The sequence below is a fragment of the Coregonus lavaretus genome (genome assembly GCF_964263955.1).
Source record: "Coregonus lavaretus genome assembly, chromosome: 27".
Lineage (NCBI taxonomy): Eukaryota > Metazoa > Chordata > Actinopteri > Salmoniformes > Salmonidae > Coregonus > Coregonus lavaretus.
In genome coordinates, this window is record NC_140014.1 from 42,401,458 (window position 1) to 42,420,052 (window position 18,595).

At 44.2% G+C, this 18,595-nt stretch overlaps 1 protein-coding gene across 1 annotated transcript; it reads right to left on the minus strand.

The window, feature by feature from the left end:
- Window positions 1-432: 432 nt before the first annotated feature.
- Window positions 433-3,701, minus strand: ttc9 (tetratricopeptide repeat domain 9; the record flags this gene model as incomplete). The annotated part of the gene is made up of 3 exons (XM_084144034.1): window positions 433-515; window positions 1,195-1,377; window positions 3,224-3,701. 3 exons carry the CDS (start codon window positions 3,699-3,701, stop codon window positions 433-435), a joined length of 744 nt encoding a protein of 247 aa, XP_084000160.1.
- Window positions 3,702-18,595: the final 14,894 nt, after the last annotated feature.

An 18,595-nucleotide genomic window follows, 5' to 3' on the forward strand; every position in this document is an offset into this window, starting at 1 on the left:
TTATTTCCCTCATTAAAATGCAAATCAATTTATAACATTTTTGACATGCGTTTTTCTGGATTTTTGTCGTTGTTATTCTGTCTCTCACTGTTCAAATAAACCTACCGTTAAAATTATAGACTGATCATTTCTTTGTCAGTGGGCAAACTTACAAAATCAGCAGGGGCTCAAATACTTTTTTCCCCCTCACTGTATATAAATCCTTTAAAACACCATGACCCTGTATCGTGGTGTGTGGTAGGTCTGAGTTGCGCATGAAGAAAGTACAAATTGACGTTGAGTGAAAAGTTAGGTGTGTTACGTCCCAAAATGTCACCCTATTCCCTATGCAGTGCACTCCTTTTTTGACCAGAGCCCTAAGTGCAATGCATAGTGAATAGGGTGCCATCTGGGACAAAGCCTTAGTTATCAAACAGACAGCGAGTTGGTTGTTTATGTGGCCTCTTTCTTCTCCCTCTGGGCAGAACGACGGATTTTCATCTCAGTCAGCTGAATGTAACGGAGAACGTTGGTGTCTGGAATACAAAAGACAGAAAAATTATGCTTTACCGCAGGAAAGGAAACATCAAATCTAATCTAATCAAATTGTATTGGTCACATGCACCGAATACAACAGGTGCAGACATTACAGTGAAATGCTTACTTACATTACATCAACTGAGTTATAAATGTTGATTAAAAACCCCTGAGTTGTTAGGGGTCAACTCTTGCCAGTTGAGTTATAGGTTTTAAATCTATCAATCTGGTTGGGGGGGGGGGGGGGGGGGGGGGGAGCCAAAATGCCATCCAATTGCTTTGCTGACATCCAGGTAAATTTGAGGTCACTGTCAAATGAATTCCATGCTCAATTCCATTATAATTATTGATCGCCTCAACAGAATGTACCCGTCTCAACTATACCTCTGTAAAGAAAGAAGCTTTTTCGAATTCCAAAGAAACACATATATTTTTTTTCAAAATGATGTGGTCCTCTGTAGCTCAGCTGGTAGAGCACGGCGCTTGTAACGCCAAGGTAGTGGGTTCGATCCCCGGGACCCCCCACACACAAAAAATGTATGCACGCATGATTGTAAGTCGCTTTGGATAAAAGCGTCTGCTAAATGGCATATTATTATTATTATATTATTATGTATCAAATTGAATAATATATGAAATGTGCATAGGGGGTAGCAGACTAGCTGGCCTAATCCTCACCTGTTGGCTGCTGTTTGTGGGACTCCTTGAGGTAGTGCAGGGCCTTGTGGAAGTCTCCTAGGTGATAATAGGCCACCCCAGAGCGGTACAGAGCCTTGAAGTGGTCCCCTTCCTTACGCAGCACCTTCAGACAATACTCCTTCACACGCTCATAGTTGACCAGCTCCATCTGCAACAGGCACGCTGGGAGGAGATAAAGACACAGTGGATGCCAAGGGAAGCCAGGCTTCCCCCAAAGAAATTGACCAAGGGAAAAAAAGCATACAAAATAATGTATTTTGTCTCTCTGTGTTTCATAATGTCCATCAATTCGCAAGAGGCTGAACGTTTATCACCGGAGAAAAGCATCCAAACGAAACAGCGCCCCCTCTGTCTCTGTATGTGTAGCCCATCTATCTGATGCTGTGTGGTCAGAAAGAGTATGACACCATTGTCGCCCGTAGCGTTGAATGCAAGGGAAGCCAGTGGAGCATTTGGTCTCCCTTGATAAAAAAAAGTATAAAATAATAGCCAATCAGCTTTGAGCTAAACTGAGCGAGCTCAGCTGGGAATAGTCCTGGTGCACCAAATAAAAATATCAAGGGAAGCCAGTTTGGATTTGGCTTCACACCAATCACATCAAAAGCCAAACGTTATTTACAGAAACATTTTGAATTGTTGCATCTCGTTGTGTTATTGTCCTCCGGTAGATAGATAGCTAGCTAAAATTGGCCCTTTCCTAAATTAGCCATGGCTGGAGATAGGGATTTGGACTTGTGGTTTGTTTTACTTAATTCTCCGTACTGGCCAATGATTATAACTGCGATTCTGATCCAACCATAAATTCATACATTGTGCCCCCTGGCCTGAGAGGATTGAAGTTAAACATGTAGCTAGATGTAGTAGGCTAATGTTAACTAGCTGACCTGGCGCATTGTTGCCCATGAAAGGAAGTTAGGCTAGCATACAAGCATTTTAGCCAGGTAGCCTTGGACAACAAAAACTAGTGTTATAACATTTAAGAGTAGGATGGCATTTTTCTACAAGTAGGGTGAGTCAACATGTATTTTCTACTTGCACACACACACAGAAATTAGTAACATGGACAGCCACATATTTAGCTTATGTTGATTGGACTAAATAGATATTTTAGTCGTCACTGTATTAGACTAAGCATCGGTGATTATGATGTCAGAACGGTGGAGGCAGCGCCTGTTTTCTTTGCGACTTGCCGTAAGTCTCCGGGTTCTAAGTCAGTAGTTGTTTAGTAGTCCGAAAACGTCTGAAGAATTAACTTCCTTGGCCGCGCTGTAGGTCATGTAACTGTTTGTTGACATGCTGTATGTTTTGCGGACTTCACCGGACAGATGTTGCTCTAGGGTTTTGTTGTGATGAAACAAAAAGGTGTGGTTGAATTTATTCTGCCACTGTGTCTTCTTATTGTCTCGGCCTTTAGGTCACGGTGTCAAGGCATATGAACTAACAGGTTATAGAGCAAACAACGCAATTATCACAACACAGGTAGCAATGTGTTTTTTTTTTCCCTGGCTTGGCTTCCCCAGTGATTCTACCCACGCACCACTACTGTATTAAAACAAGAATTGAGACAATTCATTTCAATTTGGCCAAACAGGAATTCGGTCTAACTGGCTACAAACGGTATAAATGTAACCGTCGATCTTGTCAATCTTCATGCCTAAACTTGACAGCAGGCCTTAATACAATTCTAAGCAGAGGCATTTGGAAACGCTGGCAGAATATCAGGCAGCGCAGGTGCATATTCAGAGATGATCTTTCAACCACGTTTAACGTTAGAATAGGCCTACAATTAACCATGGCGGGGTGGACAATGGACATGATGATGATGGACATGATGATGATGATGTTGATGATGATGTTGGTGATGATGATGTTGATGTTGATGGTGGTGATGATGTTGTAAAGCATTCATAAACCATTAGGTCTGCAGTCTATAATATGTGGGCCTACACAGAACCATAATTTCTTTATATAAAGACAATAGAAAAATCATGTAATGATGATCACATACCTGCCAGACTGTTGTAACATTCCAGCTCGGCGTTCTCCATGGCACCTTTCTGCTCGTCTGTCAGGCTGTCTGACTTGCTCATAGTAGGCAGCACCGAGGAAGGAGACTTAGAGCTGGCATCGGGGTCTCCCAGCACCCGGCACAACCCCTTCATCTCTAATAAAGCACGGTGGTACTTGCCAATCGCTTCCCGGTACTTCTTATCCTTGTAGCACTGGGTGCCTTGAGTCTTGAAGTCAATGGCGCGCTTCACAACGTCCGCGGGTTCGGACCGTTCGGAATTAGGCGGTTTGACAGCCGTGCTACCGTGCTGGTGCTGCCGCCCGCCGTGTTGCTGGAAGCGGGCATCCCTGGGTCGATTACCGGGAGGCTGAGCGCACTGTTGCAGCTTCGGGGTACCACTGATGTTGAGGCCGCCCGTTACCGTGCCACCATCCACTCTAGAAATGCCATCATACCCAGTTTGGCTTACACTCATCTTCTCGATAATAAATTTGACTACTTATTCGACGCGCTTTACACTGAAATGATAGCCAAGTCGACCCAACGTCTGTCTGGTTATTCTAGGGGAAATATATCGATTCAGTCCTGCATCGTGCACCCGTTGTCTTCACTGTTTTCGTGCATCCCCTGTTTTCTTATTGTGGCGCAAAGTAGCCTGGCGCTAGGCAACACTGGTGCCCGCCTGGCACCTCGCTCGTGAGTTACAGCCTATATATTATATTTTTCCAGTCTTTCCGTGACGGTGGATTCGGTCGTGCGTGCATCCGACTCTCCTTTTCCTCATATAATCATGATTCTAGAATCTCTGCCATGGGTTTCTATCGACACATCTCCTTCGCAGACTGCTGTAGCCTACCTCAAAAGAAGAAACGCAGCAACCAGATAATGAAGGCTGATAACAAGCTATTTCTCGCGTTTGTGTGTTCCAGCAACCTGTTCCCTATAAAAAGTCAGAGCCATAGCGCTCGTATGTGCGCAGAGGCAGTGTTGATTTGCAGTGCGCGCGCCCTCCGTGGTCCCACGGGTATGATGATGTCATCCGAACAGTCACTTAGGACAGGGCCACTGTCAATCTGTCATACGGGTTACTTTTGGATTATTATTTAGTCTAGGCTACTATTCAGCGACAGCACCACGCCCATGGACATGACAGCGCGAATAAATATCCCAAATAGACATTGACCACCGAAGTGCAGCTGTTAGGGTGTGTCTAGAAAGTTCTGCAACTGGGCAGGAATGAATCCCAGATGAGATGTAAAGCTGAAGCTGATGTCACTCAGTCACTGACCCCTAAGGTCTGCAGTCTGACTTGTAAATTATAGGCTATAGGCCGTATGGTAACTCGGACACACCCTTCCATTCCAGGGCTTTCCCAACATCCCATTATCTGCAGGACTCAGGCCTATAACCTCCAGTGGCGGTCGGTGCCGTTTAACATGAGGGAGGACACATTTTATATGTACATTTTTTATGAGCATGGCCTTATTTCTATTACAGCATATTGGATGAATGTCATTCATATTCCATTCACCCAGCTCAATGTAACATGGATAAGTTTAGGCTACTTACTACATGATACTAGAATGTTCCCTATACCCCATCATGAGGTTGCCACAACCTAGCCTACGAATGAAAGTTTACAACGTAGGTGCACACAGGTCGAGATACATTTGAGTAATCAAGGAGACAGACAGTGACACATTCAATACCGCCTTGCACACTCTTGCCTGCATCTAGCGGATCTAGGGTGTAATCACTAGTCCAACAGTTGCAAACAAGAGCTTCTATTGGACAAATTCTGGTATGTTTATCCTGATTTTGTTCCGTTTGCTTCCATTTAAGAAAAGTTTTTTTAACAGAATCGGCGGAATGAATGCACCCCTGATCACACGCAAACACAGTTCACTTTCATAGCTGCCACATACCAACAGCATGATCAATTTGCTTGTTGTATAATTCCTTCTCGCGTCTATGCGCTCTTCTCCTCTCACAGTTTCCTTTCGCCTGTGGACTTCAGTGCACAACACATCAGCTGTCTGTGACCAGGCGAAAAAACGTTCCAAGCCAAACCTTCATATCATAACCGCAAACCGCTAAAGTCAAGTCAACAACATAGCTACTAGAAGTAACGCGTTAGTAAACCCGCTACAATCACGCAGTACAGTGTACAGTCAGCAAGCAGTTTAGAAGTTAGACCGGCGGGCCCCGGTGACAATAAATGAATAAAACCAAAAGCTTACCTTGAGCTGGAAGAGTTCCAGTGTTGGATAGTCATAGCCAGCTAGCTAACATAGCATCCCTCTCTATTTGAGCCAAGTGTTTGAGTAGGTTAAACTAGCTAGCTGCATTACCTAGCTAAGTGAAAGTGGAAAAAAATAATCTCTCTCTCTCTCTCTCTCTCTCTCTCTCTCTCTCTCTCTCTCTCTCTCTCTCTCTCTCTCTCTCTCTCTCTCTCTCTCTCTCTCTCTCTCTCTCTCTCTCTCTCTCTCTCTCTCTCTCTCTCTCTCTCTCTCTCTATTTTTGAAGAAATGTAGTTGTTCAAAACTGTTCAACTATTATCTTTCTCTCTCTTTGAGTCAACTATTCACTGTTGATAGGTAATCGACTAGCTGGGCTGTTCCCCGGACTCCGTACGTAGGGACTTGTAGAATGCTTGAACAAGGCTATTGAACTTGACATTTGTGTCTGTCTTTATTCTTTAATCCAACATATCATACTGAATGAATGCAATGTTATCAGAAGTGGCTTGAAAACCACATGTTTTTTTTTTTTGTAGCTAAGTACAGTATAGGCACAGTTACGTTCCATATGCGAACACACGCCGTTTCCTACTGCTAACATTAGTCACAACACTGACTAGCCAGCATCACTACCTACCTCGATGGCTGAAGGCAAAGAGATCTCATATTCCATCGCTATGGCAGCGAACATTCCGCCACCAAATCCCATGGTTCTCACAGGGGACTGGAATACTAATTGGGACAACTTCAGGGATGAATTTGAGGACTATGCACTGGCGACCGGTCTACAGTTGAAGTCGGAAGTTTACATACACCTTAGCCGAATACATTTAAATTCAGTTTTTCACAATTCCTGACATTTAATCCTAGTAACAATCCCTGTCTTAGGTCAGTTAGGATCACCACTTTATTTTTTAAATGTGAAATGTCAGAATAATAGTAGAGAGAATGATTTATTTCAGCTTTTATTTCTTTCATCACATTCCCAGTGGGTCAGAAGTTTACACACACTCAATTAGTATTTGGTAACATTGCCTTTAAATTGTTTAACTTGGGTCAAACGTTTCGGGTAGCCTTCCACAAGCTTCCCACAATAAGTTGGGTGAATTTTGACCCATTCCTCCTGACAGAGCTGGTGTAACTGAGTCAGATTTGTAGGCCTCCTTGCTCGCACACGCTTTTTCAGTTCTGCCCACAAATTTTCTATAGGATTGAGGTCAGGGCTTTGTGATGGCCACTCCAATACCTTGACTTTATTTTCCTTAAGCCATTTTGCCACAACTTTGGAAGTATGCTTGGGGTCATTGTCCATTTGGAAGACCCATTTGCGATCAAGCTTTAACTTCCTGACTGATGTCTTGAGATGTTGCTTCAATATATCCACATAATTTTCCTTCCTCATAATGCCATCTATTTTGTGAAGTGCACCAGTCCCTCCTGCAGCAAAGCATCCCCACAGCATGATGCTGCCACCCCCGTGCTTCACGGTTGGGATGGTGTTCTTTGGCTTGCAAGTTCCCCCTTTTTCCTCCAAACATAACGATGGTCATTATGGCCAAACAGTTCTATTCTCGCACCAAAGTATGTTCATCTCTAGGCTAGGAGACAGAACGCGTCTCCTTCCTAAGCGGTATGACGGCAGAGTGGTCCCATGGTGTTTATACTTGCGTACTATTGTTTGTACAGATGAACGTGGTACCTTCAGGCGTTTGGAAATTGCTCCCAAGGATGAACCAGACTTGTGGAGGTCTACACATTTATTTCTGAGGTCTTAGCTGAGTTTGAAGGTAGGCCTTGAAATACATCCACAGGTACACCTCCAATTGACTCAAATGATGTCAATTAGCCTATCAGAAGCTTCTAAAGCCATGACATCATTTTCTGGAATTTTCCAAGCTGTTTAAAGTCAACTTAGTCTATGTAAACTTCTGACCCACTGGAATTGTGATACAGTGAATTATAAGTGAAATAAACTGTCTGTAAACAATTGTTGGAAAAATTACTTGTGTCATGCACAAAGTAGATGTCCTAACCGACTTGCCAAAACTATAGTTTGTTAACAAGAAATGTGTGGAGTGGTTGAAAAAACGATTTTTAATGACTCCAACCTAAGTGTATGTAAACTTCCGACTTCAACTGTACATGAGAAACCCAACGAGGTCCAAGCGGCAACTCTGAGGAGCTTGATGGGCAGCGAATGCAGGTATATCTACCGGCACAATCTCACCCTCACAGCACGACAACAGAGTGATGCAAAAGCTATACTGGATGCATTGGAGGATTACTTCAAACCCGCCAGGAATGTCATTTACGAGCAGTTCGTTTTTTGGAAGCTGCAAACAGGAAGAGGGTGAGTCTGTATACAACTTTGTAACCCGTTTGAGAGAAAGATTCGCTACTTGTGAATACGGGGGGATTGAATGATGGACTGACTTAACATTAGTAACTGCCATTGAAATGTGCCGCACTGCCAAAGTCACTGACATGAGAATGAGAGCAATGGGAATCGAAACCCCACGCACCGACGCTGATACTGTTCACACTCTTGCATGGCAGACATTCAGACAAAACCAATCGAGGCAGAGTAATTCACCACGAACGGAGAACACAGACAGCCCCATAGCATGCAAATACTGTGGAAAATGCACACGCACGAGGCAAAAAAGCACTGCCCTGCCTACGGAAAACCATGCAGAGCTTGTGGAACTAATAATCACTTTGCAAAAGTGTGTCTCAAAAAGCAAAAGAAGGGTGAGTGAGGGTAAGATTCACTGTGTTGATGATGTCACTCAGTGTTCAGAGAAGAACAGTGAAAGTGACATTTACATGTAATGAATCCATTGGGGCTGTAAACTCAAGAGGCGAAGAAATGGTTTGTGACACTACGATGACACAACAAGCAGCAGCAATGTCAACTGGATTCCGGTGCTACGCGCAACGTAATGAGCCACAAAGACAAAATCAATCTGGCACCCGACACACATCTCTTGCCCAGCGACACTAGACTAAAGCTGTGCTCGGGAGAGCTAATGAGCTCTATGGGCATCTTTGAGACCGAATGTGTTATTCTGGGGACATAAAAACACAAGCTGGAGTTTTGAGATCGTGAAAACCAGTCAACATCCTCTCCTCTCAGGCGCTACATGCGAAAAGCCTGGGACTGACGCAGTTCACCGTACCAAATGACCTTGCACACCGTGGAGCACGTCCAGCATGGAACCCCTGTCCGAAGAACAACAACTCAGCAGATATGACGATGTATTCAACGGGCCTGTTGAATCAGTGCCTGGGGAGGTACACTTTGAATTGGATGAGAGCGTCACTCCAGTCCGGTGTGATCCTCGCAATGTGGCCCATTGCAATGAAAGTGGCTGTGAAGGCCCAGCTGGACAAGTATGAGGCCGATGGCCACATGACATCTGTGACTGAACCAACTGACTGGATCAGTAACAGAGAAGCTGAGGGTCTGCATCGACCCAAAGCATCTGAATCAAGCACTGAAACGCTCCCACTACATCATGCCGACACTGAAGGATGCCTCTACAAAGCTTCCCAAGGGCCAGGATTTTCACCTTGGTGGACGCCCGAGATGCATTCTTTCAACGCAAGATGGACAAAGAAAGCAGCTTCATGACTACCTTCTGGACCCCCTGGGGTCGGAAAACGCTGGCTCAAGCTCCCGTTTGGTGTCTCAGTGGCGCCTGAGGTATACCAACGCAAGCAGCACGAGTTACTGGCTGGGCACTGAACCCATCGCTGATGATGTCCTGATCGTAGGCTGCGGTGACACAGACGAAGAAGCAGAACGCGACCACGATGTGACACTGCTGGTACTGATGGAGCGCTGCCGATCAGTTAAGCTGCGCCTTGGCCTGAAGAAGCTGCAGTTCAAGGTGAAAGACGTCCACTTTCATGGCCACATTCTCTCGTCCAAAGGCCTGAAGCCGGACCCAGACAAAGTCAGAGCGATCCTCGTCATGCCAAACCCGTCTGATGCAAAAGGAGTACAGCGTCTCATCGGCTTTGCAAAACTATCTTGCAAAGTTCATGCCACACCTATCAGCAGTCTGTGAGCCTCTGCGCCGGTTGCTGGACAAAGACACACCGACAATGACACTGGCTACCCAAACACAAGGCCGGAGTGCAGAAATCTCTGGCTTCGTCCATGCCAATGTTGCTCTACTATGACATCATGAAGCCTGTCACAATCCAGAGCGACTCCGGCCAAAGTGGACTTGGATGCTGCCTCATGCAGGAAGGCCAGCCCGTTGCGTTTGCCTCGAGAACGCTCACCCCCACCAAACAAAACTATGCACAAATTGAGAAAGAGTGCCTCAGCATCGTCTTCTCCTGCCAGCGCTTCCATCACTACTTATATGGTCGAGAGCTGGTCACCGCTGAAACTGACCACAAACCACTAAATGCCATATTCAGTAAACCTCTCCTCAACGCGCCCAAGAGGCTTCAAAGCATGCTCTTGACTCTGCAAAACTACAGCCTGAAGATTGTCTACAAGCCGGGACCAGAGATGTACATCAGCGACACACTGAGCTGGGCAACAGCACAATGTACAGGCAGAGGCACTGCCTGTCAGCGGCATGCCATCTGTTCGCTACAGCAGGAACAACAAGATGTTCAACAGATCAATCAGGTAGACGTACTTAAACGTCACAGATCACCGCCCAGCCCAGATCAGGCAACACAAGGACGAACACCTACAGTCACTGAAGTCCATGGTTCTCACAGGTTGCCCGTACCTGAAAGATGATACACCTTTCACAGTGAGAGAATACGGGACCTTTGGAGATGAGATCAGCGTGCAAAAAATGGCATCTTGTTCAGAGGTCAGAAGGTCATTATCCCCAAAATCACTACGTCCAGAGATGCTTACCAGCATACATACACGTTGGAGGTGACGCATGCATGAAACATTATACTGGCCAAACATGCAATCAGAAATTAAAGACTTTGTCAGCAGCTGTACCACATGCAACGAGTACGCTCAAGAACAGCAAAAGGAAACCATGATGTCGCACGAACTGCCCACATGCATGGACTTATTCAGCCACAGCCACAGACAAAAGGACTATCTTCTCGTTGTTGACCACTACTCTGACTTTTGGGAAATTGAACTGCTCCCTGACTTGTCTGCAGAGACGGTCATAAAGCGCTGCAAGGCGCAGTTTGCAAGGCAAGGCCAGCCTGACAAGGTCTTCACGGACAATGGCCCACAATTCACTGCACAGTTCAAGCGTTTCGCCTCAGAATGGGAGTTTGACCACGTGACCTCCTCTCCAAGACACCCAAAGGCAAATGGCAAGGCAGAGTCAGCTGTCAACATTGCAAAAAACCTGTTAAGCAGGGCAGGAACGACCCCTGGAAAGCCATCTTGGAGGAACACACCCACCGAAAAAAAACGTTGCCCAGCGCAACGCCTTCTGTCCAGACGTCTGAAGACGACCATCCCCGTAGCTAACAAGCTACTTGAGCCCTGCGTCATGGTTGGCGTCACGGACGAACTGCGCCACAGAAAGCAGCTCGCTAAGTGCTTCTACGACCGGACTGCTCGACAGAGCTGGAGGTGGGTGAAACGATAAGGATGAAACCGCTGCTGGGAGACACCACAGAACTTTGGAGGCTGGGCACGTGACTAACAGAGAGTTGCACCACGTTCTTACCTGGTGGATGTTGGTGGCTCCCTCTATCGTCGCAATCGGGTGGATCTGCAGAGCAGACAACAAACCAGAACACACTCGCCTAGATGAGCTGGATCACAGTCCAGGCCTAAGGGCAAGGGGCGCAGAATTGAGACATTGAGCCAACTGAGGGTGAGGTTTCTACCAGCTCCTGGCCCTAGTCCTACCCCTGTCAGAGCCCAAACTTACTCACGGGTGGGTCGGCTGTGCAAGCCAATGGACAGGCTTACTCTGTAACCAAGGGACTGTGTTATCTTGTCCTCTGTTTATATAACAAACAAACAAACAAATATATTTTTAAAAATAAGAGGAAAATGTAATGCTTTTTCAAATTGTTATGACTTGACTGTTAAGAACTTAATGTTGTGCCGTTACGTTTGCACTTTCTATTGAAAAGGAGTCTAGATGGTAGGTAATGGACTAGCTGGGCTGTTTTCTACCCAAAGTTGCAAATGAAATGTTGTAATCTATTTCATAAACACAAGAGACCAGCAAAATTGATAAAATAATTTGGCGGCATAGCAGGAACAGCAGCATCTAGTGGTCAAAACCTGGTACTTTCACACTACTTTATGGTAAATAATGCAAGCGACTTCAATGACTAATTTCTCTGAACAGGGAAAAAAAACACCAGATTCACAGGGAATACCTTACATAGTATGGAGAAGCAATACTCCAAGCCACAGCTTCATACTACTTGTCAAACATAGACAATTGATACTCTATAATGGTTATTGGGGTGGGACTGGCTTGGGATGTAGGGGATCCGTGGGTGGCTTTAGACATTTTTTGGGGATTCCTCATGTCTTACTCATTGGTAGGAATAAGTTCTGTCCAAATTGGATATAATATTTATTTAATATTATTTGAATCCTACAAATTAAAATGGCCAATTTGAGTACAATCAATTAGCTTAATTTCAGAGATCAAATTATATTACAACAAAATAATGTTTCAGGAATGCTACTCGTATCTCGTATCTGTTATTAATTTCAGAAATGATTTCAGAACAATCTGAGATGGTGGGTGTCGAAATTCACTTTCTTGTGCTTTTGAGGTGGAATGACCCTATAGTATGTTTGGAAAGTTCTGTTACACAACCTTAGTTTGCATAGGATAGGCTACAGCCCAATCCCAAATCGACCTGTAGACCCTACGCCCTATGCACTTGTGGAGATCAACCAATCACCTCATCCTCTGATAGGCTAGGTGGACGTTTAGACTAAAGGCGTCAGCATACATAGGTTTGCTCCTAGCAGAACTCAGCTAGGCGAAGCAAACATCTGTGATTGCATACTCCCTAATATTACTGTTGTTTGTCCCTCTTGAGCCACCGTAGCAACAACATAGCCAGAAACAAATAGTCAGAATTAATCTAAGATCAATCAAGAAATCTGTGATTAATTTTAGACGTTTTTGCCGAGGAGGTCTTTGTTGCCCAATTTTACATCTAGCTAAGATGTTTAGTGCTTGTCCCTCTTGAGCCACCGTAGCAACAACATAGCCAGAAACAAATTGTCAGAATTAATCTGATGTTTAGTGCTTTCTCAATTTACATGAAAATGAGTACTAGCTACTGCTGCACTCTCTCATCTCTCTGGTTGAATGACAGCAAACACTTCATTGAAGACACTGATGTGGAGGTGGGCTTGTTCAGATTTTCTGTACTTCTGAGGATCAGAAGGAACGTGTTGTTGAGTCTCACCCGATTAGAGAGAAGTTCGACGTGTCTTGTGTCTCTTCGGGATTGGGCCTGCGTCCTCAAGAAAGAGAGAAGGAGAGATGCGTATTCGAAACGGGGTGCGAAATTTCCTTTTCGTGGGATACCTGGAGGCAAAGTCATCCATATCTGTTGGGTGATTTGGTTGAGGCTTCTTGGGTGCGTGACATCACTCCGAGCCCTTAAAACACGGCAAAGTTTCAGCCGTCGAGGCGCGTGGATAGATTCGAAAGGATGGTGGAAGAGGACGCGCTGATGTGGATCTTGAATCTAATGGCGGTGGAATCAAGGAGAATTGGACTACTGTCCAAAAGAATGGAAAACGGAACAAAGTAGAGTACAGTGATGAGAATGTCCCTTCTTATCTTGTAGGAGTATGGTTTGTTAATAAGGAACAACTGATCGGATTACTTATCTTGAGGAATCCATTTAATATATTCAAACTGGTGGAGAGAGTGCTGGGTAGAGTGAAGGGCTGTGAGGATCACGAGAGGCGGGCTGGTTTTGATTTTTTGTAAGGAACGTGTGTTGAGTCTCACCCGATTTGAGAAGTTCGACGTGTCGTGTGTCTCTTAGGAACAGCGCACCCCTCAAGGGGGTAATATCTGGTGTCTCGTGGGAAGTCGATGTTGAAGAGATGTAAAATATTCCTGGAGTTATTGATGCACGTCGGATGAATCGTGTGGTGAATGAAGAAAAAGTGAAGTCTATCTGTTCTTTTGTTTTTTGATATGGAGTCTCTCCCTACTCAAGTGCAGTTGGGGTATATTAACTACAGAGTCAGAGCATCTATCCCAAGACCAATGCAGTGTGATCACTGTAAAGCTTTTAGTCATGTTTCAAGTGTTTGCAGAAGGGAGAAGCCGAGATGTCCAAGTTGTGGAAAATATCATTTAATGTGTTATAAAAGTGATGAAAATGTGACATGTTGCAATTGTGGTGGGAACCATGAAGCCACGTCTTTGGAATGCCCCGACAAGGGTGAAAGAGAATGAGGTGGCCTAAGTCAGGGTTGTACAGAGCATTTTCTATGCAGCAGTGGTTAAAAGGGTTTGAATGGTGCTCCTGAAGAGTCCATGGTGGTGGATAGGCCTTCACTGCAGGCTGCAGGGGTTGCCTTTTACCAGCAGGACCCAGAGATTTTAAAGGTTCAAGAAAAACTCCACCCAAAATTAATCCATTGTTATTCCAAGTTTTCAAGATATGAAACTTTCAAAATACAGAAATCATCCCTGTATGATGCATTTTACATCATATGATGCTGTGTTTGGATGATTTCTGTATTTTGAAAGTTGCATATCTTGAAAACTTGGACAAGCAAAAAACTTTTGGGACTATGTCAACAATGGACTAATGAAACTAATACCAAAATATAGTTTTTGGGTGGAATTTTCCTTTGAGAAGGTTGATTTTGTGGACTTTATAACTATGGTGATTAATGGCACTTCCAAGGTGGAGAGGAAGTCCAGGAAAATAGATATCATTGTGGATGCGGCAGAGCGGTTCCTGGGACTGAAAGATTTCTCGGCAGAGGAGTTGCATGGAGTATTGTCACAAGCCGTACCACCCCCTCAGGCCCTAGAGCCTGAGAAGAGAGATATGGAGTTTTGAAGGAAGGAAGAAGTGGGAGTTTTGTTTTAGTTTTCGTCACTGTACTATTTTATTTGTGTGGATTAAGTTCGTTTTCCCTATTACGTATGGATTTTTTTTTTTTACGTTGTTTTCTCAACCCCGTCCAGTTGGTGGCGGCAATACACCTTCTTGGGTTATAGTCCCCCATAAAACCCACAGAAGAAGAACCAGAAGGAAAACAAAGCTGCAAAGAAAGAGAATAGCTAAAGAAGGGTTGATCAGACAGAACTCACCTGATAGGGGAAGATACTCGCAAAATGTCGCCGCTCAGAGAAAGACACGTTTCTGAGGTGAGCAGGACGATTATGAGATGGAGTTAAGTCGGGATGCCACCGGGCCGCAAGCAAAGTCTGGAGAAGAGGATTATTGGGACAGGGACACAGAGAGGTGGATTTCTGAGGAGGAAGAAGAGGAAGAAGAGGTCAAAGAGAATGAGGAAAGCAGAGGTTGGATTTGAATTGGAGGAAGATGGCGATAAAAATGGAGATTGGGTGTTGAAGAAGATTGGTGCCGAGTGCAAACCGAGTGAGCCAGACCGAGTTCTGGAGGTGAAATGGAAGTGAATGAGGGCGAGTTAAGTGAGGTGGAAGGTGTGGTGAAGAGCTCAGAACCAGAGCCTGGCATCGATGGACCTGATAAAGAAGAATCTGTTCCAGTAGGAGTGACATTTCTGGAGAAAGTGGACCCTTGACTTTTGGCAGAACCATTTGTGGTTTCAGGGTGGGTGGGAAAGGAGTTGGGTGCAGTTGAATTAGTGAAGGTAACCTGTAGTGGACTTGTGATATTTGTTTGTGTTTCTTCTGACCAGAGGGAGCGGGCGCTCCGTGTCACGTAACTTGGGTCAAGATCTGTTTCTTGCTTTGCTCTTAGGAACAGGGCACCATTGAAAGGTGATTTCTGGGGTAGCGTTAAGTGTGGTGGAGCAGTTGAAGATTCCTGGTGTTTGTGACGGCCGCCGTTTGGTGCGACGCAGACCTGGTGGTGAAACAGAGGAGTCACTGTCAGTCCTTTTTGAGTTTTGAGTCAGAGTCTTTACAAAGTCATGTTAGGATGTATCAGTTATCCTGTTAGCGCTTTTGTGCCGAATCCATTGCGCTGTTTCAGGTGCAACGTTTACGGTCATGTTGCAGCAGTTTGTAGGAGGGAGATTCCAAGATGTGGGAAGTGTGCAGGAGGGCATGGGATAGAGAGTTGTTTAGTTTTGGTGGATAAAATTGTGTGTGTCAACTGTAGGGGTGCCCATGTTGCTGGGGATTGGAAGTGTCCGGTGCGAGAGAGGCAGGTTGAGGTGGCTAGAGTCAGAGTAGTGCAGAAGGTGTCGTATGCTGAGTGAAGATAGTAGAGGAGGAGGGGTCAAGGGTGATGGATCCTGAGAGGATCCCTGTGAGTAGTAGATCTGTGCCAGCACAGAGGGATAGGCCAACGAGTGATATATGCTTCAGTAAGGTTGGCTTCTTAGCGTTCATAGCAATGGTTATCAACTGTACCGCAGAAATGGAACGTAAATCACTGAAAATGGATGTTGCGGTGGCAGCTGTGGTATTTGGGTATACAAGATTTTGACTTCAAAAGAGTTACAAGGGTGTGTTGAGGGGTGGTGTCCCGTTGGCAGGAGCAGGACGTCCAGGACGTTCACATTGTTAGCATTGTTCTGAACAGAAGCATTATTTTTTTCATTCCATTCCACTGTTCCGACCAGCAAAATAAAATTCTGAACTGGTTCAAACCGAAAAAAGTATATATTTATATCGTACCTCTCCATTATGTGCAGTAGTAGAGAGTCAAAGTAGTGGAATGGGGCAGTGTTTTTTTTAAGTTTGAAGGTAGGGTTAGTTTGAAGGGTGTTATTTTTGTGTGTATATATAAATATGTATATTTATAAATATATTTTTATTTTATTTTGTAGTATTACAGTATAATGGATTTATAATGGATTTAGTCCAGTTGGGGGCGGTAATGCAACATATTGGATGCCAACCGCCGTTAACCTCTGAAGAAGAAGAACACAAAACATGGCGGACAATTTATATTGCCTCGGATCTGAAACCAGTAGTAACCACCAACTTCAATGACAATTAACTAAATATGGATGATTAATCTAACTTTCCCGCACCCCAATAACATTGTTGCCGAGGAGGGCTTGCTAGCTAGCTACGGTGTTTGAGTCATCTCTGCTGTTTTTTTTTATAAAACAGCTCAGCTAGCTAGCGGAATACTATTTTGTGACGCTAGCTAGCTAACGTTAGCTAATCGCTAGACCAGTGGTTCCCAACCTGTTTCGTTTACTGTCCACCAACTGAATTCTGCTCTGCCTGGAGAATCCCTGAAGTACCCCCTAATGTGCATTGTAAGTCGCTCTGGATAAGAGCGTCTGCTAAATGACTAAAATGTAAATGTAAAATGCATTTTACTAGTGATGTAAAGTACTTAAGTAAAAATACTTTAAAGTACTACTTAAGTAGTTTTTTGGGGTATCTGTACTTTACTTTACTATTTATAGTTTTTTACTTTACTTCACTACATTCCTACAGTGATGGAAAAAAGTATTTGATCCCCTGCTGATTTTGTAAGTTTGCCCACTGACAAAGACATGATCATCTATAATTTTAATGGTAGGTTTATTTGAACAGTGAGAGACAGAATAACAACAAAATAATCCAGAAAAACGCATGTAAAAAATGTTATAAATTCATTAGCATTTTAATGAGGGAAACACCATCCCCACCGTCAAACATGGAGGTGGAAACATTATGCTTTGGGGGTGTTTTTCTGCTAAGGGGACAGGACAACCTCACCGCATCAAAGGGACGATGGACGGGGCCATGTACCGTCAAATCTTGTGTGAGAACCTCTTTCCCTCAGCCAGTGCAGTTAAAATGGGTCGTGGATGGGTATTGCAGCATGACAATGACCCAAAACACACGGCCAAGGCAACACAGGAGTGGCTCAAGAAGAAGCCCATTAAGGTCCTGGAGTGTCCTAACCAGTCTCCAGACCTTAATCCCATATAAAATCTGTGGAGGGAGTTGCCAAACGCCAGCCTCGAAACCTTAATGACTTGGAGAAGATCTGCAAAGAGGAGTGGAACAAAATCCCTCCTGAGATGTGTGCAAACCTGGTGGCCAACTACAAGAAACGTCTGACCTCTGTGATTGCCAACAAGGGTTTTGCCACCAAGTACTAAGTCGTGTTTTCCAGAGGGCTCAAATACCTTTTTCCCTCATTAAAATGCAAATCAATTCATAACTTTTTTGACATGCGTTTTTCTGGATTCTTTTGTTGTTATTCTGTCTCTCACTGTTCAAATAAACCTACCATTAAAAATATAGACTGATCATGTCTTTGTCAGTGGGCAAACGTACAAAATCAGCAGGGGATCAAATACTTTTTTCCCTCACTGTAAATAAAATAATGTACTTTTTACTCCATACATTTTCCCTGACACCCAAAAGTACTTGTTACATTTTGAATGCTTAGCAGGACAGGAAAATGGTCCAATTCACGCACTTGTCAAGAGTACATCCCTGGCCATCCCTACTGCCTCTGATCTGGCGGACTCACTGAACACAAATGCTTCGTATGTAAATTATGTTGAAGTGTTGGCGTGTGCCTCTGGCTATCCGTAAATGTTTAAAAAACAAGAAAATGTTGCTGTCTGGTTTGCTTCATATAAGCTATTTGAAATGATTTATACTTTTACTTTTGATACTTAAGTATATTTTAATATTTACATTTACTTTTGATACTTAAGTATATTTAAAACCAAATACTTTTAGACTTTTACTCAAGTAACATTTTACTGGGTGACTTTCACTTGAGTCATTTTCTATTAAGATATCTTAACTTTTACTCAAGTATGACAAATTGGGTACTTTTTCCACCACTGCATTTTACCAGTAAGCCTATGGTCACATGAGTCTTCTCAAGTACCCCCTGTGGATAGGTCAAGTACCCCCAGGGTTCCTAGTACACCTGGTTGGGAACCACAGAGCTAGACCACAGACAAAAGGGGAAACCTTAGTTGGTTAGGGATTAGTTATCAGTATCTTTAACTAGACTGCCTCTAGACTCGGGTTAGGCT